At 36.0% G+C, this 22,948-nt stretch overlaps 3 protein-coding genes and 1 long non-coding RNA gene across 4 annotated transcripts; 1 reads left to right on the top strand and 3 right to left on the bottom strand.

Annotated features, from left to right (window-relative positions):
* The first annotated feature begins 265 nt into the window (after positions 1 to 265).
* On the top strand, positions 266 to 2,371 carry LOC127135661 (uncharacterized). The gene is made up of 3 exons (XR_007808634.1): positions 266 to 446; positions 707 to 806; positions 2,213 to 2,371. It is a non-coding gene; the product is annotated as an uncharacterized LOC127135661 (long non-coding RNA).
* A 2,702-nt stretch (positions 2,372 to 5,073) lies between these two features.
* On the bottom strand, positions 5,074 to 7,825 carry LOC127105997 (uncharacterized; the record flags this gene model as incomplete). Its single annotated transcript, XM_051043241.1, has 2 exons — positions 5,074 to 5,929; positions 7,812 to 7,825. Coding segments are annotated over 2 exons (870 nt in total), but the record flags the coding sequence as incomplete, so codon positions are not given.
* Positions 7,826 to 18,355: 10,530 nt separating this feature from the next.
* On the bottom strand, positions 18,356 to 19,252 carry LOC127105995 (agamous-like MADS-box protein AGL80). The gene has a single exon (XM_051043224.1). It carries the CDS (start codon positions 19,250 to 19,252, stop codon positions 18,356 to 18,358), a length of 897 nt encoding a protein of 298 aa, XP_050899181.1.
* Positions 19,253 to 20,727: 1,475 nt separating this feature from the next.
* On the bottom strand, positions 20,728 to 21,624 carry LOC127105985 (MADS-box transcription factor 57-like). Its single transcript, XM_051043212.1, has one exon. It carries the CDS (start codon positions 21,622 to 21,624, stop codon positions 20,728 to 20,730), a length of 897 nt encoding a protein of 298 aa, XP_050899169.1.
* Between the last annotated feature and the right edge of the window lie 1,324 nt (positions 21,625 to 22,948).

The raw sequence follows: 22,948 nt of genomic DNA, 5'->3' as shown, positions 1-22,948 counted from the left end.
GAGGAGGAAGTCACTTGAGTTCCAAGAGGGAGATCATGTGTTTCTTCGTGTTACTCCGATAACTGGTGTTGGTCGAGCTTTGAAATCGAAGAAGTTGACACCTCGATTTATTGGTCCTTATCAGATTTTGGAGAGGATAAGAGAGGTAGCCTATCGTATCGCTTTACCGCCGTCGCTTGCGAATTTGCATGAGGTTTTTCATGTGTCTCAATTGAGGAGGTACATTCATGATCCGTCGCATGTTATCCAAGTAGATGATGTACAGGTGAGAGATAACCTGACTGTTGAAACATCACCTATGAGGATCGAGGATCGAGAGTTGAAGCAGTTGCGGGGTAAAGAGATTGCCTTGGTGAAGGTAGCTTGGGGAGGACCAGCAGGTGGCAATGTGACTTGGGAACTTGAGAGTCAGATGAAGGAGTCTTATCCGGAGTTGTTCGCTTGAGGTATGTTTTCGAGGACGAAAACTCTTTTAGTGGGGGAGAGTTGTAACACCCCAATTAAAATAAGCTAATTATTTAATTTAAATTAATATTTTATTTATTAATTTAATTGAATAATTGGAAGTTTGGATTAATATTATTATTTTGGAATAATAATTATTGGGATTATTATTATTGGATTATTATTTTATAATTGGAATAAAAGTGGAAAATCAGTAAAAAGGTCCCATTTGGTAAAAAGGTTATTGTTTTCACGTGAAAAGGAAAAAGAGACAGAACGTGGAAAAGGGCAAAAAGAGAACCAGAGAACGAAGGTTGAAGGAAGGAGAAGCTTGGAGCTCAGAGGCTGCCGGATTAACTCAGGTAAGGGGGGTTTATCGTTGATTGACGGGTATTATATGATAATATGTCATGGGTAGTGATAGACCTTTAATTTACCTTTGAATTGGATGATTATGATGAATTGTGGAATTACTTGATGAACGAAATTGGGTGATAATCGAAAGAAATTCGTAAGAATTGTATGTGATAATGTTAGGAGTTGTGAAATCGAATGGGGAATGATTCGGGTCAGATGATATGAGTGATTTCTGTGTAAATATGGACTGTGGAAGGGTAGATCGAATAGAACTCGTAGCAGAAAAGCCATTGCAGATCTGAGAATGCTGGTTTCTGGTCATACGCGTATGGCACTAGGCAATACGCGTATGGGATGGCTGGTACGCGTATGGCGCTAGGCAATACGCGTATGGATGAGGAAGATGAAGTTTTGAACGTAAAATGGTCTCTGGTGGTACGCGTATGGGGAAGTGATACGCGTAGCATACGCGTATGGAATTGGGCAATACGCGTATGGCTGGGTCAGGATTTGGGCAATACGCGTATGGGCATAGGCGATACGCGTATGGGCAGGATTGTGATTTCCTGTGCTGTTGTCGTGCAGTTTTTGACTGTTTAGGCTGAGTAGTGAGACTTAGCTGAGGTATGATGTAATGGGGATCAATTCCCGTTGTTTTGAGTATATAGTTATTAGTAGAGTGTGCTAATACTGTATTTGATTTATAGCATGTTGTGATATGCTTTTGTGATAAATGTATTGACAATGTGTGTTGGTTGGTATGCATTATACTGTAAATGTATCGGTTATGTATGCATCTGTGAATAGACTGTCATATGTTTATTCTTGAGTTGTTGTTGTTGTTGCATTGCTAGGTGATTAGCATGCATAGTCTAGCCTTTGGGGGCTGTAGCTAATTCCCATTGTGAGGAATTAGTGAGTTGTGGATTGTTGTTGATGCTTGCATACTAAATGAGTAGCGTGCATAGTCTAGCCTTTGGGGCTGTAGCTAATTCCCATGGTGAGGAATTAGTGAGTGAGTCATTAGATCTCAATGAGTGGGACTAGTGAGCTCAGTAGCCGTATCCAGAGGGATCGGTGAGCTTGGACTATATGTTCAAGAAGAGTCGGTACCGCATTTCATGGAGTCTCATTGCATAATGAATGCATGGCATAGCCTGTGGGGCTGTAGCTAATTCCCATTGTGAGGGATTAGTGAGTAAATCGTTGTGTTGTGTTGTTGGTGTTGAGCATGTTTTGATATATACATATGCTATTTGTTATTGTTGAGTATGAGGTTTGCGTTGATACTGCCGTTATGGAGTGGGTAGTCTGGTTAGGGTGATTTGATGCGTTATTTACTTAACATTACATGTTGTTGTATAATGCTTGTTATATTAATTGAGAAACTCACCCTTACACTATTTCTCAGGTAACCAGCTATGAGTGAATAGAAGTTAATGCTTGGAGTCTAGAGTAGTCTCCTAAGGGGTCATGCTCTGATAGATGTAACATCGGGATGGGATGTTTGAATATGTTTGATTTTGTTGTTGATCAACTTTACATGTAAAGTGGTACATGATTTGATTTTTTGTATCCGCTGCGAATTATGCAAAGAACCTTATTTGGATTAAATAAATGAGCATGACAGGTTAATTTGATGAATGTTGTGAAATAATTGTGTGACACCCTTCGGGGCATAATTACTCTGATTAATGTGTTATTATTTTTAATTAAATATTTTGGGGTATTTAGAAGGGTGTTACTCTGATTCATGTCACTTCAAAAGAAGCAAATTGTAGTTGTCACGTGTTTGAATATTCAAGTATTCTTTGTAGACATGTATTATGTGTATTCATAAAGAAAAAGGTTTATTGTCTCCCTTCACAGTATGTTTTACATAGATGGTCTATTAATGCTAAAAAAGAAAAAGGTTTATTGTCTCCTCTACTTGTAGTTATTGCATGAAAAAGGGTCATACTAAGCCTAAATGTCCAAATTTAAATCAAACAAGGTATCTTAAAATTACATGTACATGTCTTCTCATTTTTTATCATGTTAATTTTATTCACTAACAACATACTTATGATTTTTAGGTGATAAATTCAATTTTCAAACTCTATTTTGAAACTTCTATATTGTTGGTTGATTAAGAGGTAATAGTTTTTTCTAATGTTACTACTTTTGCTTATATTTATACTAGTGTTAATTTTAATAATTAATTGTCTTCATATTATAATGGAAGGTTTTTATTCAAGTCATGCCTTATCAAGCCTTTTAGAACAGGAAAATTCAACAAGTTGCTTCTATGCTCTTTGGAGACTTCATCATAGCCTTATTTAAGTTGTTGACATTTTGCACTTACTATTTTACTCTACTGTGATTTTTGTGTTTAGATCAAATGGTCTTTTATTGATTTTTTTTTATGTTGGAGTCTATGAGGGATTAGAGAAACGTTTCTCATTCTTTATAAAGTTATGTGCTTATCCATTTATTCTTAACTTTTGAATTTTTTTCAAATTTTGTCTAATATTGAATGCTTTTATGTAGAGAGATCGTTAATTTTTATTTTCTTTTTCATGCTCAATCTATAGAGACAATTTATTATATCTTTCTCTTTTAATCAAATCCCATATTATTTGTTAAAACTCAAGCTACTATTGCTTTAAATTTTATAAAGTTTCAACAATCAGTATAAGTTCATAAATTATTCTACTTAAATTTAATCTTAAAAGAAGAAAAAAACAAGAAAAAATTGGAAAGTCACACAATTATAAAAAAAGTAGAAAATATTATTAGTTTAGGGTTTAACCTCATGTATGTAGAGATTTGCAAATATAGTTTGTGAGATAAAATTTGTGAAAGTATAAAGATCAATTTTGAATAGATGGATGGAGTGGGGGAAGAATAATAGATGTAACTGAAATGAGAAATAAAGGGAGTGAGAGAAAAGTGGAAGAAGAAAGAGAAAGAGAGTGAGAGAAACGTGAAAGAAGAAAGAGAAAGAGAGAAACGTGGAGAAATTATTATTATTATGATTTAATAATAATAATTATATTTATTTTTAATTACATGTTTATATGTCAAAATGAATAGTTTTAATTGGTTGATAGCGTAAAATGATTTTACACTGATAGTGTATTCCAATTAATCTCTATTATTATTATTATTAATATTATTATTATTATTATTATTGTTAATTATTATTTATTTTTATTATTATTATTATTATTATTATTATTATTATTATTATTATTATTATTGGAGCCTGTTTTTTATTCGTTGAATAAATAGTAGTGATACATCAATTGGGAAAAGGAAAAAAAATCTCAAGACGACATAATTAAACAACATCTAAAACATGAAATTCAGTTTCAATTGCTACTTAATTTTGAAAAAACTTCAAAGTTAGACTTGACTTCCACTATGAATAATAAATTTTACAAAGATATAATAAAAGTTATAAATGTATCTTCTAGCTCTAAGGGGGTGTTTGTTTCGTGGATACAAATGTTATTCCCGGGAATATGACATTGGAATTCACATATTCCATTTTTTGTTTCAAATTTTGATAGTTTATGTCTGGGTACTTTTTATTCCTAGGTATATGTTTTGTTCTTAATTTCTCCATTTTTATTCCCATGTCAAAGGATGAGAATCTTATATTCCCATGTGAATATAAAATAACCAACCATAACATCCCACTCTCATGTTATTTTAACACATTTACTTTTAATTTTAAATTTTTTAAAATTTAATTAAATAAATCTTAAAAATATTCCTAGGAACTTTATTGATTTTGGCAAACACATTGATGGGAATAAAGTTTCAGGCAATAATATTCCTAGGAATGATATTCCCGAAATTATAATTTTAATCCATCAAACAAACACACCCTTATTGTTCCGTTTTATTTCTACTTTTTCAATATTAAAAACTATTTCGCACAACACCATATATTTCCTAATCATACATGCTTATTTTAAAATTACATTTCTTTTAATATTTTAGATTAAATTTTAGAACCTAAATTAAAATTTATGAATAAAAGGTTGAGAATTAATTAATCACATAAAAAAATATGCGCTAGCAAATAAATATTTAAAATTTTATACTAAAAAACAAAATTCAATAAACAATATAATCAAATCAAGTTCATTCAATGTTATATAACTTTCTTCACTTAAAAGTGTATTTGAATTACCAACAAACTAGTAGTGTAATGTAGTATTTGATTTAATATTCATATGTTAATTGGAATAAGACAATCAAATATACATCATATTTCTCATCCTATGACATAAATGAAATATCTTGCCATGCATACAAATCAGGCTGATTATTCCAATTCACAATATCACCATTTAGTTGATTAGCCCATTCTTCAAAATTGGCAAGGTTAGAAGTCCGATTCTCAGGTTCAGCCACCGGATCATCTAGTTGTAAACATTCATCAAGTTGGTTAGCCCATTCTTGATGAGATTCAACCATCATATCATTTATCTTTGGAGGTTCATTAATTTGATTTGTTGATGAAACAAGAGGCAAGCTAACACAATTAGTAAAATTAATCGCCTCGTTAATAATATTATCATTAACTAGCACCATAGGATCATCAGAGATATGTTGTATTTGAGGAATGCTATTTGTGAGATCAAGTTGACTTGAAAGTGAAGATGCCACATTCTCTTGAGTTTTGTTTTGCATCAAATTATTTTTCTCACTTTGCATATTTTTCAGCATGTTGATTTTGTGATTACAAGCTTGAATCTTAGCATCTACAATACCAACAAAGCCTTTAAGTTGTTCTACGTCCATAGTATGGAAACATGGACTCCATGTTGGATACTTGTTCATCATAATCTTTTTGCGCAATTTGAAAATTTCAGCTTCAACCATAATTTTCCTATTCGCAAAATAGTCACTCATATCAAACTTCTTTAGAGTCGTCTCAATCTTTTGTTGCTCGTACTTTTTAAACATCGTGTGTACAATTGTTGAGTCTTGTGGCCAAATTGTCGGTCTAGCATTACCATCGTCGCCATCGTACACAACTAAACAAGCTTCAACTTCAAACTTTCTAGAAAACTCAAAAACTTTTTTTATTAATCCTTTATGTCTTTGAAGGTGTAGCACCCCAAAATTTGCCCTCCTCATTCATGCATTCATTTTTTGGTCATTTAGCATTGCATATTGCATTTCATCATGTCGATCAGGATCAAATCCAAGAAGCTTGAATGTCACCCAAAGCACTCACCTTGAAGGAGCAAAAAGCAGAGCTTGAGCTGTCATGCTCGCTAGGCGAGCAGATGGTTTGCTTAGCGAAAGGAACTGTCATGCTCGCTAGGCGAGCAAATCCTTCGCTAGGCGAGGCACGCACATTTTTGAAAATAAAACAGACAGTAAAACAGACTTGGACCTCTCTCAAAAGCCCACAAAGCCACGAAATTAGGCTATAAATACTAGAGTGGTCAGTGAAACAAAAGCCTGGACAAAACCTGGAGAGAAACCTAGACAGAGAGAGTGAGAATTAATCTGCAGCAACCTCCAGGCAACTCTGAAAGGTTCATTCTGACTCACACACTTTCAGCTCAAGCAAACCCTAACATTGGTTTGCAAATCCAGCCGTGCCATTTGATTTCAATCGATCTCTCCAATCAGGTTTGCCCTTATTCCCATTACCTTTGTGCTTTGAATTTGAATACTCTGAATGTTTGAGGTATGATGGATGAATTCCATTAGGTTTTTGCCCACGGGTTCATAATTATGTATGAATGTATAAATAATGCCTTGAATGCTTAATCATTTAATTTCTGAAGTGTATGCCACAGGGTTTGAGGTTTCTGAAACCATACTGTTATCCATGAAAAATCCAAAACCCGCAGGCGCTCACTAGCACCTTCGCTAGGCGAGCACGCACCGACGCTTCGCCAAGCCTTCGCTAGGCGAGACAGTAGCGATCGCGACAGTAGCATTTGCTTTTTTCTGTTTTGCTCTAATCTGACTTACGTTTGTCATAGCATGTTTTCTCCTAATCCTTATCGTGTTTCACTAACCCTTTTGTTGAGTTTTTGTGAAGGCTCACATGACTTTTGCAGGGATAGCTCGCTGGATATTCCACTTTGCTTGTGGGATACCATTTGGGAGATTTATTCTGATTGCCTTGTTGGCACGTTTACTTTATACATGTTTGTTTTGTATGTGTTCGTATCCCCACAGGTAGCGCGATTCCTTCGTCAAGGACTGCCTTTTTGCATGAGCATCCCTAACCCTACCAACTCATTGATTTTTCTTCTCCTAAGAACACGTTAACTCCTTCTACTACAGGCGAGTAAGTCTCCAAAGGTCGAGCATCCGATAGATTGCGTAGTAACGTCGTTCGTCCAAAACCCAATCCATAACCCCGTAGTTAGCCGAACTACGGCTTGCTCTGATTCTCATTCCAGATGAGATACGTAGGCATAAGACGCGATGTCTTAGCGAGCAGAATTACCCTTAACCCCTAGGTAGCCGAGCTACGAAGACTTTGATTCTCATATTCAGATGAGATACGTATGCAGTGGATGCGACATCCGTGCGAGTCATTTTCTTTTACCCCTTTTTTTAGTAAATAACACATTAGATAAACCCACACCCTTTAGACAAGAACTACAAAAGTGGATCCCGTAGAGTACTACGGATGCGTAGGGGTGCTAATACCTTTCCCTCGCATAATCGACTCCCGACCCCAAGATTTGGTTGCGAGACCCTGTCTTGTCCGTTCCTTTTTCCAGGTTTACTTCGAGCATTTCCTTTCCCTCCTTTGGGATAAATAATGCACGGTGGCGACTCTCCTGTCGTTCTTCGCCGGTTGTTTTTTTTCGCATTCCATTTTTCAGGTTGCGACAGCTGGCGACTCTGCTGGGGAAACGATTTCCCTAAGCGAGTCCCTCCTAGCTTTTGTAGGTTGTTTGTTTATTGGGTGTTTATTCTTTTGTACAGTTATTTATCTTTCAGTATTTAGCTGCTTTATTGCATTGTGTACATATGACTGCCGTATCTGCTGGTTCTGTTTGTGAGATGAGTTCTATACCCGAACTCGAGTGCACTTAGGATAGGAGAATGGCATAGTCTTGTTGACTTGTGTGGAGTTATTCTTTAGCAAGTTGACTTGCAAGCCCATTCACTTGGTGGAGGTCATGTTGGGATCAATAATGTCACACAAGTAAGTTGTGGTTACACATTACTTTTTCCAATATAGACCTTAGAAGCCAAGGACCTTAGTTTACCAAACCCATCTTGGCCTATTCGTAGGACGTAGTGCAAAAGTCGTTCAAGTGTAAGATTTGATACGATTGTTACGCGATACTACACTCATAAGAGTCTCTCTTGAGAATATTTTTGGAATACGAGTAGTCGTTCCTCCGATAATATCCGAAAGATGGGATTATGACTATGGGAACCTTTTGTAGAACATGTTTGGCAGGTTTAAACCTCAGTACACTCCCTTTGGGTGGTTCTTAACCTAAACTCCATGCTCGTGACTTGCAACAAACCCTTGATTCATGGTTGATCCATTCAGGTATCCTTAATATCAATGAAACTTGGGTGTTGATAAGGTGTAAACCATAATCCACCAAAATGGGTGGTTGATATTAAGGATAACATGATCCATCCCATGACCTTTGTTTGGTGTGCTTTGCTTGATCCTCTTAATTTCTCTCCAGGCAGTGCAACCTGACAGATGTTCAAGCGGATCCAGCAATTCTGATTGACATGCCATTGCATTGTATAACATCATCTGCATATTTGCATCCAACATCTCATGCTGATTCATTTGCAGGGTATTCCCTTTTTAAGGGGGGGCCTTAAAATCGAATAAGCAGTGCATCGCATACCATGCATACTAACCCTTGTTTGTTTTGTAGGTGTCACCGCAATGTCTAATGTTTGTTCCCTGTTTCAGGCAGTTATTGGTCCCAAGCGAGTTCACAGGTACCCGACCAAGGAAAATCGTCCGCTACTAGCGATAGACCAGATACAGAAAGAGCTGGCTGATATGCGTGAAAGGATGGATCAGTTCATGACATTGATGACTGGTATGGCAGAAGGCCAGGCGAAGCTGAGGGAATTGGTTGAGCAACCGAGACCCGATCCAGAGGTGAAGACTTCGCCATCGGTGGTCAAAGACCGACTCTTGAAAGGACAAATTTTCCCGGGCTGTGGGGAAGAGTGCAGAAATTGTCAAGACGCCGAGAACGGATGTGATAGTTTAAGAAGGGGTATTCAGCAACTGATAGATGAAGGTTGTCTTCAGTTCGACCAGACCCGTCCAGTGAAGAATGATGTGTCGACAGTAACGTTTTATTTTACTCCTGAAGAAATATATGTTCCCGAGAGACCCGCTCCGACAACAATATATTTCCTAGAAAGTCCAGCACCAATTTACTCTGACAACCCTCAACCGACTTTGATTGGTCTGGTCACCATCACGGTACCAGGACCTGTTCCGTATGAGAAAGACAATTCTATCCCGTGGCACTATGGGGCTGATATCTACTGCCAGGGGCAGAAAGTCAACGAAGAAGACATTGACATTGGTAGCTCCGCTGTAGACAATGTTGGAGGAATTGGTGGCTTCACTCGCAGTGGACGCCTATTTGCACCATCAACATTGCACACGAATGCTGAAGTTGAGGCAACTGCCAAGGCTAAAGGAAAACAGGTATCCACCGAAGAGGTTACTACTGAGGAAGCTCCTTCTAAGACCGCATTCGAGAAGGAAGTGGATGAGTTTATGAGGATTATCAAGAAAAGTGACTACAAGGTAGTCGACCAGCTGAATCAGACACCCTCAAAGATCTCAATTCTCTCACTATTGATGTGCTCTGAGGCGCACAGAGCAACCTTGTTGAAAGTACTGAATATGGCCTATGTTCCACCAGAGATAACTGTTAACCAGCTGGAGTCGGTAGTCTCAAATGTAAACGCTAGCCATGCGCTAGGTTTCACCGATTATGACCTAACATTCGAGGGCAGGAATCACAACAAAGCCTTGCATATCACAATGAATGCAAAGGGACGGTGCTTTCCCATGTCTTGGTTGATACAGGCTCTTCTCTGAATGTTCTTCCAAAGAAAGCCTTAACGAAGTTGGATTGCGATGACATCATCCTGAAGCCAAGTAATCTAGTTGTGAGGGCTTTTGATGGCTCTAAGCGAGTTGTCTGTGGCGAAGTTGAGTTGCCAGTTAAGATTGGACAACAGGTATTCAAGAGTGCCTTTTATGTGATGGATATCCAGCCTGCCTATAGTTGTCTGCTAGGTCAGCCCTGGATTCATGCTGCCGGTGCTGTTACTTCTACTCTCTACCAGAAGCTCAAATATGGATTAGAAGGTCAGATCGTCACTGTCTGCGGTGAGGAGGATATTTTTGTTAGCCACCTGTCTACATTTAAGTATGTGGAAATGGATGGCGAGATGCATGAGATGCTGTGTCAGGGCTTCGAAACTATAAACATCAGTAAGGTCGTGCCCGAAGCTGTCTTTTCACCTGAGTCTGAGAAGGTCGGGACTTCTATCTCTTCATACAAGCAAGCTGTTGAAGTGGTTAAGGCTGGTAATGCCCAAGGCTGGGGCAAATTTGTGGAGCCAATCATAAAAGAAGACAAGTTTGGATTGGGGTATACTCCGGGGTCTCAGAAGAATGAAGCTGGTACTTTCTCCAACGGGGGTTTGGTTTCTCCCCACATCGTCAATGCTGCAAAGGAAGACAAGGCTGACAGCGACTGTGACTTAGATAGCTGAATTCGCTTGTGTGTCCCAGGAGAAAAGATCGACAGTTGGTCGTCTGAAAAAGTCGTCCGGTTTACTCTACTGAAGGAGTAACTTTTATTGTTTTCCTTTTATTACATGCATAATAAAGTCTTACACTTTGACCAAGGTGTAATGACTCATCTGTAGGGTCATTCATTTAGTTGCATTTCGCAATTATTTTCATCATCAATAAAGGACAGCTTTTGCAAACAATTTTGTGTTCTCTTTCTTTCAATTATTTTTACTTTTACAAAAACGGCAATGTTTCTTTTTCATGTTTCTTTTTCGTTTTTATTTCCAAAAAGACACCTCGTAAAACTGATCACCCGGATCTCACTGCTAACGACACTGCTATGGCTAAGTATGACTTTGACAATCCTATCTATCAAGCCGAAGAAGGGGCTGAGGAAGATTGTGAATTGCCTGAGGAGTTAGCCAGGTTTTTGAAACAGGAGGACCGAGCTATTACACCTTATCAGGAAGTGATTGAGACCGTCAACATTGGTACCGAGGACGACAAGAAAGAGATCAAGATCGGGGCCAGTCTACAGGCCGAGAGGAAAAGACCGTTGATCATGTACTTGACTGTGTTAGAAAGGTCAATGGGTTGTGTGCTCGGTCAGCATGACGAGTCAGGTCGAAAAGAGCATGCAATATACTACCTTAGCAAAAAGTTTACCGACTGTGAACAAAGATACTCACTGCTCGAGAAAACTTGTCGCGCTTTGGCATGGGCTGCTCGCCGACTAAGACAGTATATGTTGACTCACACGACTCTATTGATATCAAAGATGGATCAAGTTAAGTATATTTTTGAAAAGCCAGCGTTTAGCGGAAATGTTGCTAGGTGGCAAATGATGTTGACAGAGTGTGACATCCAATACACTTCACAAAAAGCCATCAAAGGAAGTGTCTTGTCAGACTATCTTGCCGAGCAACCGATTGATAATTACCAACCTATGAGGTTCGACTTTTCTGATGAGGACATCATGTTTCTCAAATCGAAAGATTGCGATGAACCACTCCCGGAGGAGGGGCCTGACCCTGAATCCAAATGGATTATGATGTTTGATGGGGCGGTCAACGTCAATGGTCGCGGAGTTGGTGCAGTGTTGATCACGTCGGAGGGGGTTCATATGCCATTTTGTGCCAGAATAACTTTTCCCTACACCAACAATGAAGTCGGACAAAGCAGAATGGGCCCGTTCTCGATACAATCAGCTGAGCCTAGTTGAGGAAAAGAGACTAGCAGCTATATGCCATGGCCAACTATATTGGAGATGGATGAAGAGAGCATTTGATCAGAAAGTGCGCCCTCGGAAGTATCAAGTTGGTGAAATGGTACTCAAAAGAATTCCTCCTCCCAACACAGATCACAGGGGCAAATGGACACCGAACTATGAGGGTCCATACATGGTTAAAAGGGTTTCTCTGGCAGAGCTCTGATACTAACAATCATGGATGGCTAAGACTTCCTATCCCTTGTCAACTCGGATGCAGCTAAAAAATACTTCGCATAAAATTGACCCGCTGGACAAGTAAAAAGAATAGTCCAGGCAAAAAAGGGCATCCCGACGAACCAAAAAAAGAATAAAGAGGTTCGGGCAAAAATTAGGGATATAAAAATAAAAAATGTACACCCGGTGAGTCGAAAACCCAAAAGGGCGGCTCAGGCAAAAAAGGGTATCCCGGTGGATCGAAAACCCAAAAGGGCGGTCCATGCAAAAGTTAGGGAATAAGCGAATGACTGCAACCTGAGTTCACCTGTGTTATATCACTGTTTCATTCAATCCGGCAATCTTCGAAGGTTAAAGATCGTCTAATCATCCACTTCAGAAAGCAAGATGAGCAAAGCGTCTTGAGGACATACGAGCCATAGCAGAGTCAAAACTCAATGGGACCCCGTTTCCACATTGCCATTAGGATAGTTTCTCTTGTTCAATTTATAGCGATCGCCTCTTTCCAGGGATCAGCTTCCTGATGTACTCGCCTATTCCTGGCACAAATTTTTCAACCAACAAAAGTCGAATAATTCAGTTAAAAAGCCTCTTTATTTTTCATTTATCAGTTTGTTTGCAAAAGATGTCTGAATTCTTGAGGAAACATATTGCATCTGAATATAATGGTAGCTTTTACAGATGGCTTGCGCAGGAAAACAGTCAAAATTGCTTTGAATGTGCTTAATCCCGGACGGTGAATTCAAACCGAGTAATTCCCCGGGGCATACATGCATTTTTTGGTTACAGGTCACAGGAACCGGATGCCAAGTCATGAATCCTCACCCCCAAGTGGTTGACAAAGCCTCTCCTCTGCAGAGCAGGTTCCCCAGTACAGTTGACAGTATCCAGACTGTATATCCCCAGTAGAGTTGACAGTATCCAGACTGTATATCCCCAGCGGAGTCGACAGTGCCAGATTGTATCTTCCCAGCAACAGTGGAGTAGTTGCATACCCGACAGGCAAGAGGGGGGTGTTCCCAGTGTTCATCTTTTCCCCCAGCAGATTATTTTTAACATATTTGTTTTAATCCCAAGCTTGAGGACGATTAGCAAGTTCATATCCCCAGCAAAGGTTGATTCCCGCGACATTCCCCAGGAAGTGCTTTCCTCACAGACTCTCCTCACAGAGCCTCGCCGAACAAAGTTCCCATAGTTGATACTCCCCTAGCAAGGTCAACTTTTCAAAAGGCCAATTTATTTTTGGTGGCTCATTGGTCCCGGCAGACGAATCATTCCCCACAGAGCATTCAAGGATTGATACAGTGATCCGTTCCCTACCAGAGTTTGCTTCCCCAAGCAGATTTCTTTTTACACCATGCATAACATTTGCATTTGCATGCATATCATATCAAGCATACACGTACGCTGATAAACAGGTTCTTCAAAGCAGACCGAAGAATTGCTATACAACCAAAGTCATGAGATCCAGCCAAAGGATCAAGTGTGTGTGATCCAGCCTGAGGGTCATTTCGAAGATTCAGCCTGAGAATCATTTTCCAGCGATCCAGCCTGAGGGTCATTTCGAAGATTCAGCCTGAGAATCGTTGTTCCAGTGATCCAGCCTGAGAATCGTGTTCCAGTGATCCAGCCTGAGGGTCATTTTGAGGATTCAGCCTGAGAATCGTGTTCCAGTGGTCCAGCCTGAGGGTCATTTCGAAGATTCAGCCTGAGAATCATTTTCCAACGATCCAGCCTGAGGGTCATTTCGAAGATTCAGCCTGAGAATCATTTTCCAGCGATCCAGCCTGAGGGTCATTTCGAAGATTCAGCCTGAGAATCATTTTCCAACGATCCAGCCTGAGGGTCATTTCGAAGATTCAGCCTGAGAATCGTTGTTCCAGCGATCCAGCCTGAGGGTCATTTCGAAGATTCAACCTGAGAATCATTTTCCAGCGATCCAGCCTGAGGGTCATTTTTGAAGATTCAGCTTGAGAATCGTGTTCCAGTGATCCAGCCTGAGGGTCATTTTGAGGATTCAGCTTGAGAATCGTGTTCCAGTGATCCAACCTGAGGGTCATTTTGAAGATCCAGCCTGAGGGTCATTTCGAAGATTCAGCCTGAGAATCGTTTTCCAATGAGCCAGCCTAAGGTTCAATTTGAAGATTCAGCCAGAGACTCGACTACGAGCGTTATCTCCCCAGCAAGCCATCTAGAGGAATAGATTGACAGCTCAACAGAAGATCAGCCTACAAGAGGATCCAGCCCGCGGATCGCAATTCGAAGAGTCGTTACAACATGTTCTAGCCTGAAGAATATGTACGAAGCCCAAAAGTGGGATATTCTCGAAACTGCATATCTAACATGAAGATTGTAGATTCCGAAAAAGGGTCAACCAGCGCATGCCTCAGATGCGAGATCCTGATGATGAGAATTTATCACCAAAATAATCCAGATCTAGCCAGAAGATCAAAGTCAGGTCTAGCCCGAAGACCGAGAATAGATTCAGCCAAAGAATCGAAACGAAATAGATCTAGCCAGAAGATCGAGTCAGGTCTAGCCCGAAGACCGAGAATAGATTCAGCCAGAGAATCGATCTCCAGTAAAGATCTAGCCAGAAGATCAAAGTCAGGTCTAGCCCGAAGACCGGAAATAGATTCAGCCAGAGAATCGATCTCCAGTGAAGTCGCCAGAAGATCGAAGTCAGGTCTAACCCGAAGGCTGAAAATCGTATCCAGCCAGAGGATCAAAATCGTATCCAGCCAGAGGATCAAAATAGTATCCAGCCAGAGGATCAAAATCGTATCCAGCTAGAGGATCAAAATCGTATCCAGCCCGAGGATCAAAATTAATATCCAACCAGAGGATTAAGTTGAGTATAGATTCGGCCAGAGGATCGAAACTCCAGGTTAAGTCGGAAGACTGATTCAGATTCAGCCAGAGGATCAGAAGAAAAAAAAACAGCGCGGTGTATTTCAGCACTGTGTGTGGTGTTCTCAGAGCGTAAATTTTCGATTTGTCTTTGGTTTCAATCACAGCTCACCCTATTTGTCTGATAAGCTGTTCGCTTTCATCCTGCTCGGGTTAGCTGATGATCGAATAGGGGCAGCTGTAGCACCCCAAAATTTCTCCTCCTCATTCATGCATTCATTTTTTGGTCATTTAGCATTGCATATTGCATTTCATCATGTCGATCAGGATCAAATCCAAGAAGCTTGAATGTCACCCAAAGCACTCACCTTGAAGGAGCAAAAAGCAAAGCCTGAGTTGTCATGCTCGCTAGGCGAGCAGATGGTTCGCTTAGCGAAAGGAATTGTCATACTCGTTAGGCGAGCAAATCCTTCGCTAGGCGAGGCGCGCACATTTTTGAAAATAAAACAGACTTGGACCTCTCTCAAAAGCCCACAAAGCCACGAAATTAGGCTATAAATACTAGAATGGTCAGTGAAACAAAAGCCTGGACAAAACCTGGAGAGAAACCTAGACAGAGAGAGTGAGAATTAATCTGCAGCAACCTCCAGGCAACTCTGAAAGGTTCATTCTGACTCACACACTTTCAGCTCAAGCAAACCCTAACATTGGTTTGCAAATCCAGCCGTGCCATTTGATTTCAACCGATCTCTCCAATCAGGTTTGCCCTTATTCCCATTACCTTTGTGCTTTGAAGTTGAATACTCTGAATGTTTGAGGTATGATGGATGAATTTCATTAGGTTTTTGCCCAAGGGTTCATAATTATGTATGAATGTATAAATAATGCCTTGAATGCTTAATCGTTTAATTTCTGAAGTGTATGCCACAAGGTTTGAGGTTTCTGAAACCATACTGTTATCCATGAAAAATCCAAAACTCGCAGGCGCTCGCTAGCACCTTCGCTAGGCGAGCACGCATCGATGCTTCGCCAAGCCTTCGCTAGGCGAGACAGTAGCGATCGCGACAGTAGCATTTGCTTTTTTCTGTTTTGCTCTAATCTGACTTACGTTTGTCATAGCATGTTTTCTCCTAATCCTTATCGTGTTTCACTAACCCTTTTGTTGAGTTTTTGTGAAGGCTCACATGACTTTTGCAGGGATAGCTCGCTGGATATTCCACTTTGCTTGTGGGATACCATTTGGGAGATTTATTCTGATTGCCTTGTTGGCACGTTTACTTTATACATGTTTGTTTTGTATGTGTTCGTATCCCCACAGGTAGCGCGGTTCCTTCGTCAAGGACTGCCTTTTTGCATGAGCCTCCCTAACCCTACCAACTCATTGATTTTTCTTCTCCTAAGAACACGTTAACTCCTTCTACTACAGGCGAGTAAGTCTCCAAAGGTCGAGCATCCGGTAGATTGCGTAGTAACGTCGTTCGTCCAAAACCCAATCCATAACCCCGTAGTTATCCGAACTACGGCTTGCTCTGATTCTCATTCCAGATGAGATACGTAGGCATAAGACGTGATGTCTTAGCGAGCACAATTACCCTTAACCCCTAGGTAGCCGAGCTACGAAGACTCTGATTCTCATATTCAGATGAGATACGTATGCAGTGGATGCGACATCCGTGCGAGTCATTTTCTTTTGACCCCCTTTTTTTTAGTAAATAACACATTAGATAAACCCAAACCCTTTAGACAAGAACTACAAAAGTGGATCCCGTAGAGTACTACGGATGCGTAGGAGTGCTAATACATTCCCCTCGCATAATCGACTCCCGAACCCAAGATTTGGTTGCGAGACCCTGTCTTGGCCTTTCCTTTTTCCAGGTTTACTTCGAGCGTTTCCTTTCCCTCCTTTGGGATAAATAACACACGGTGGCGACTCTCCTGTCTTTCTTCGCCGGTTGTTTTTTTCCGCATACCATTTTTCAGGTTGCGACAAAATGAATGTTATTTTCCGAGCTTTTTGATTTTCAATGAATTTCATCTTTATTTTAGCACGACCCATTTCTACAAATATAAATATAAAAGTTTGTTAACATGAAAATCATCTTTATTCTTTCGTCACATACTTCATTATTCTTTAATTGTACAACATATAAAATTAAATAATTAATATTTAAGATACAATTTTTTTATAACATCAAGAATACTTATATATATCAGCATAATCATTATTACATATACTAAAATAATATAGAGAATGTTTAATTATGATTAACATGAAGTTCTACAAATTGTTGACACAAAATAATTGATACCATTGTATTGACGAAAGACACATAGAGAGAAGACAAATAAATGATTTAAACAAACAAACTCAAGAATATAGAACAATCAACCATAATAAGAAAGAAAAAACATGTAACAATGTATAAATATGAATGTTGTATCAAGATTCTTACATTCTGTAGGCTTGTTGATCTCTCGGAACTATGTGCTGCTTTCTTATTATAATGAGTTAACAATACAATAACTTAGCACCAATGTAAGCCTCTTTTAAAATGAGTAAAATAGATCTTTTAATTTTGAAAATCAAATCTATACATAAATTTTGTTACCGTTTGAAATCAAATTTTAATAAGTTAGGAAATCTTATATATCTTTCATTTATTATTAAAATATTTACATCTATAATTAGGAGATATTGTAAATTAATGGTTTGCCTGATCATCACCCAAAATAAATCTTCATTAAGGTTTTTGGAGACTTCCATTATAGCTTATAATTATTATTATTTCAATTCAATTTAATATCTCTAACTCATGATATCTTAAAACAACACCACATATTATTATTATTATTATTATTAATATTATTATTATTATTATTATTATTATTATTATTATTATTGGAGCTTGTTTTTTATTCATTGAATAAATAGTAGTGATACATCAATTGGGAAAAGGAAAAAAAATCTCAAGATGCCATAATTAAACAACATCTAAAACATGAAATTGAATTTCAATTGCTACTTGATTTTGAAAAAACTTCAAAGTAAAACTTGACTTCCACTATGAATAATAAATTTTACAAAGATATAATAAAAGTTATAGTTTTATTTCTACTTTTTCAATATTAAAAACTATTTCGCACAACACCATATATTTCCTAATCCTACATGCTTATTAAAATTACATTTCTTTTACTTTTTTAGATTAAATTTTAGAACCTAAATTAAAATTTATGAATAAAAGGTTGAGAATTAATTAATCACATAAAAAAATATGCGCTAGCAAAGAAATACTAAAAAATAAAATTCAATAAACAATATAATCAAATCAAGTTCATTTAATGTTATATAACTTTCTTCACTTAGAAGTGTATTTGAATTACCAACAAACTAGTAGTGTAATGTAGTATTTGATTTAATATTCATATGTTAGTTGGAATAAGACAATCAAATATACATCATATTTCTCATCCTATGGCATAAACGAAATATCTTGCCATGCATACAAATCAGGCTGATTATTCCAATTCACAATATCACCATTTAGTTGATTAGCCCATTCTTCAAAATTGGCAAGGTCAGAAGTCCGATTCTCAGGTTCAGCCACCGGATCATCTAGTTGTAGAAATTCATCAAGTTTATTAGCCCATTCTTGATGAGATTCAACCATCATATCATCTACCTTTGGAGGTCCACTAATTTGATTTGTTGATGAAACAAGAGGCAAGCTAACACAATTAGTAAAATTAATCACCTCGTTAATAATATTATCATTAACTAGCACCATAGGATCATCAGAGATATGTTGTATTTGAGGAATGCTATTTGTGAGATCAAGTTGACTTGAGAGTGAAGATGTCACATTCTCTTGAGTTTTGTTTTGCATCAAATTATTTTTCTCACTTTGCATATTTTTCAGCATGTTGATTTTGTGATTACAAGCTTGAATCTTAGCATCTACAATACCAACAAAGCCTTTAAGTTGTTCTACGTCCATAGTATGGAAACATGGACTCCATGTTGGATACTTGTTCATCATAATCTTTTTGCGCAATTTGAAAATTTCAGCTTCAACCATAATTTTCCTATTCGCAAAATAGTCACTCATATCAAACTTCTTTAGAGTCGTCTCAATCTTTTGTTGCTCGTACTTTTTAAGCATCGTGTGTACAATTGTTGAGTCTTGTGGCCAAATTGTCGGTCTAGCATTACCATCGTCGCCATCGTACACAACTAAACAAGCTTCAACTTCAAACTTTCTAGAAAACTCAAAAACCTTTTTTATTAATCCTTTCTGTCTTTGAATGAATGTTATTTTCCGAGCTTTTTGATTTTCAATGAATTTCATCTTTATTTTAGCACGACCCATTTCTACAAATATAATTATAAAAGTTTGTTAACATGAAAATCATCTTTATTCTTTCGTCACATACTTCATTATTCTTTAATTGTACAACATATAAAATTAAACAATTAATATTTAAGATACAATTTTTTTATAACATCAAGAATACTTATATATATCAGCATAATCATTATTACATATACTAAAATAATATAGAGAATGTTTAATTATGATTAACATGAAGTTCTACAAATTGTTGACACAAAATAATTGATTTCATTGTATTGACGAAAGACACATAGAGAGAAGACAAATAAATGATTTAAACAAACAAACTCAAGAATATAGAACAATCAACCATAATAAGAAAGAAAAAACATGTAACAATGTATAAATATGAATGTTGTATCAAGATTCTTACTTTTTGTAGGCTTGTTGATCTCTCGGAACTATGTGCTGCTTTCTTATTATAATGAGTTAACAATACAATAATTTAGCACCAATGTAAGCCTCTTTTATAATGAGTAAATTAGATCTTTTAATTTTGAAAATCAAATCTATACATAAATTTTGTTACCGTTTGAAATCAAATTTTAATAAGTTAGAAAATCTTATATATGTTTCATTTATTATTAAAATATTTACATCTATAATTAGGAGATACTGTAAATTAATAGTTTGCCTCATCATCACCCAAAATAAATCTTCATTAAGGTTTTTGTAGACTTCCATTATAGCTTATAATTATTATTATTTGAATTCAATTTAATATCTCTAACTCATGATATCTTAAAATAACACCACATATTATTATTATTATTATTATTATTATTATTATTTTTTTTATTATTATTATTATTATTATTATTATTCTTAATATTATTATTATTATTATTATTATTATTATTATTATTATTATTATTATTGGAGCCTGTTTTTTATTCATTGAATAAATAGTAGTGATACATCAATTGGGAAAAGGAAAAATAATCTCAAGACGCCATAATTAAACAACATCTAAAACATGAAATTGAGTTTCAATTGCTACTTGATTTTGAAAAATCTTCAAAGTAAAACTTGACTTCCACTATGAATAATAAATTTTACAAAGATATAATAAAAGTTATAGTTTTATTTCTACTTTTTCAATATTAAAAACTATTTCGCACAACACCATATATTTCCTAATCCTACATGCTTATTAAAATTACATTTCTTTTACTTTTTTAGATTAAATTTTAGAACCTAAATTAAAAGTTATGAATAAAAGGTTGAGAATTAATTAATCACATAAAAAAAATATGCGCTAGCAAATAAATACTAAAAAATAAAATTCAATAAACAATATAATCAAATCAAGTTCATTTAATGTTATATAACTTTCTTCACTTAGAAGTGTATTTGAATTACCAACAAACTAGTAGTGTAATGTATTATTTTATTTAATATTCATATGTTAGTTGGAATAAGACAATCAAATATACATCATATTTCTCATCCTATGGCATAAACGAAATATCTTGCCATGCATACAAATCAGGCTGATTATTCCAATTCACAATATCACCATTTAGTTGATTAGCCCATTCTTCAAAATTGGCAAGGTCAGAAGTCCGATTCTCAGGTTCAGCCACCGGATCATCTAGTTGTAGAAATTCATCAAGTTTATTAGCCCATTCTTGATGAGATTCAACCATCATATCATCTATCTTTGGAGGTCCATTAATTTGATTTGTTGATGAAACAAGAGGCAAGCTAACACAATTAGTAAAATTAATTGCCTCGTTAATAATATTATCATTAACTAGCACCATAGGATCATCAGAGATATGTTGTATTTGAGGAATGCTATTTGTGAGATCAAGTTGACTTGAGAGTGAAGATGCCACATTCTCTTGAGTTTTGTTTTGCATCAAATTATTTTTCTCACTTTGCATATTTTTCAGCATGTTGATTTTGTGATTACAAGCTTGAATCTTAGCATCTACAATACCAACAAAGCCTTTAAGTTGTTCTACGTCCATAGTATGGAAACATGGACTCCATGTTGGATAATTGTTCATCATAATCTTTTTGCGCAATTTGAAAATTTCAGCTTCAACCATAATTTTCCTATTCGCAAAATAGTCACTCATATCAAACTTCTTTAGAGTCGTCTCAATCTTTTGTTGCTCGTACTTTTTAAGCATCGTGTGTACAATTGTTGAGTCTTGTGGCCAAATTGTCGGTCTAGCATTACCATCGTCGCCATCGTACACAACTAAACAAGCTTCAACTTCAAACTTTCTAGAAAACTCAGAAACCTTTTTTATTAATCCTTTCTGTCTTTGACTGAATGTTATTTTCCGATCTTTTTGATTTTCAATGAATTTCATCTTTATTTTAGCACGACCCATTTCTACAAATATAAATATAAAAGTTTGTTAACATGAAAATCATCTTTATTCTTTCGTCACATACTTCATTATTCTTTAATTGTACAACATATAAAATTAAACAATTAATATTTAAGATACAATTTTTTTATAACATCAAGAATACTTATATATATCAGCATAGTCATTATTACATATACTAAAATAATATAGAGAATGTTTAATTATGATTAACATGAAGTTCTACAAATTGTTGACACAAAATAATTGATTTCATTGTATTGACGAAAGACACATAGAGAGAAGACAAATAAATGATTTAAACAAACAAACTCAAGAATATAGAACAATCAACCATAATAAGAAAGAAAAAACATGTAACAATGTATAAATATGAATGTTGTATCAAGATTCTTACTTTTTGTAGGCTTGTTGATCTCTCGGAACTATGTGCTGCTTTCTTATTATAATGAGTTAACAATACAATAATTTAGCACCAATGTAAGCCTCTTTTATAATGAGTAAATTAGATCTTTTAATTTTGAAAATCAAATCTATACATAAATTTTGTTACCGTTTGAAATCAAATTTTAATAAGTTAGAAAATCTTATATATCTTTCATTTATTATTAAAATATTTACATCTATAATTAGGAGATACTGTAAATTAATAGTTTGCCTCATCATCACCCAAAATAAATCTTCATTAAGGTTTTTGTAGACTTCCATTATAGCTTATAATTATTATTATTTGAATTCAATTTAATATCTCTAACTCATGATATCTTAAAATAACACCACATATTATTATTATTTATTATTATTATTATTATTATTATTATTATTATTATTATTATTATTATTATTATTATTATTATTATTATTATTATTATTATTATTATTATTATTATTATTATTATTATTATTATTATTATTGGAGCCTGTTTTTTATTCATTGAATAAATAGTAGTGATACATCAATTGGGAAAAGGAAAAAAAATCTCAAGACGCCATAATTAAACAACATCTAAAACATGAAATTGAGTTTCAATTGCTACTTGATTTTGAAAAATCTTCAAAGTAAAACTTGACTTCCACTATGAATAATAAATTTTACAAAGATATAATAAAAGTTATAGTTTTATTTCTACTTTTTCAATATTAAAAACTATTTCGCACAACACCATATATTTCCTAATCCTACAATCTTATTAAAATTACATTTCTTTTACTTTTTTAGATTAAATTTTAGAACCTAAATTAAAATTTATGAATAAAAGGTTGAGAATTAATTAATCACATAAAAAAATATGCGCTAGCAAATAAATACTAAAAAATAAAATTC

This window comes from Lathyrus oleraceus, chromosome 1 (assembly GCF_024323335.1).
Source record: "Lathyrus oleraceus cultivar Zhongwan6 chromosome 1, CAAS_Psat_ZW6_1.0, whole genome shotgun sequence".
Classification (NCBI taxonomy): Eukaryota; Viridiplantae; Streptophyta; class Magnoliopsida; order Fabales; family Fabaceae; genus Lathyrus; species Lathyrus oleraceus.
Note: the sequence above shows the minus strand (reverse complement) of the source record. Positions and strands in the feature narration are given on the sequence as shown.

What these genes read in the sequence shown, in the direction of transcription:
- LOC127105995 (XM_051043224.1), bottom strand. Translation starts at nt 19,252, where the DNA reads ATGGGTCGTGCTAAAATAAAGATGAAATTCATTGAAAATCAAAAAGCT.
- LOC127105985 (XM_051043212.1), bottom strand. Translation starts at nt 21,624, where the DNA reads ATGGGTCGTGCTAAAATAAAGATGAAATTCATTGAAAATCAAAAAGAT.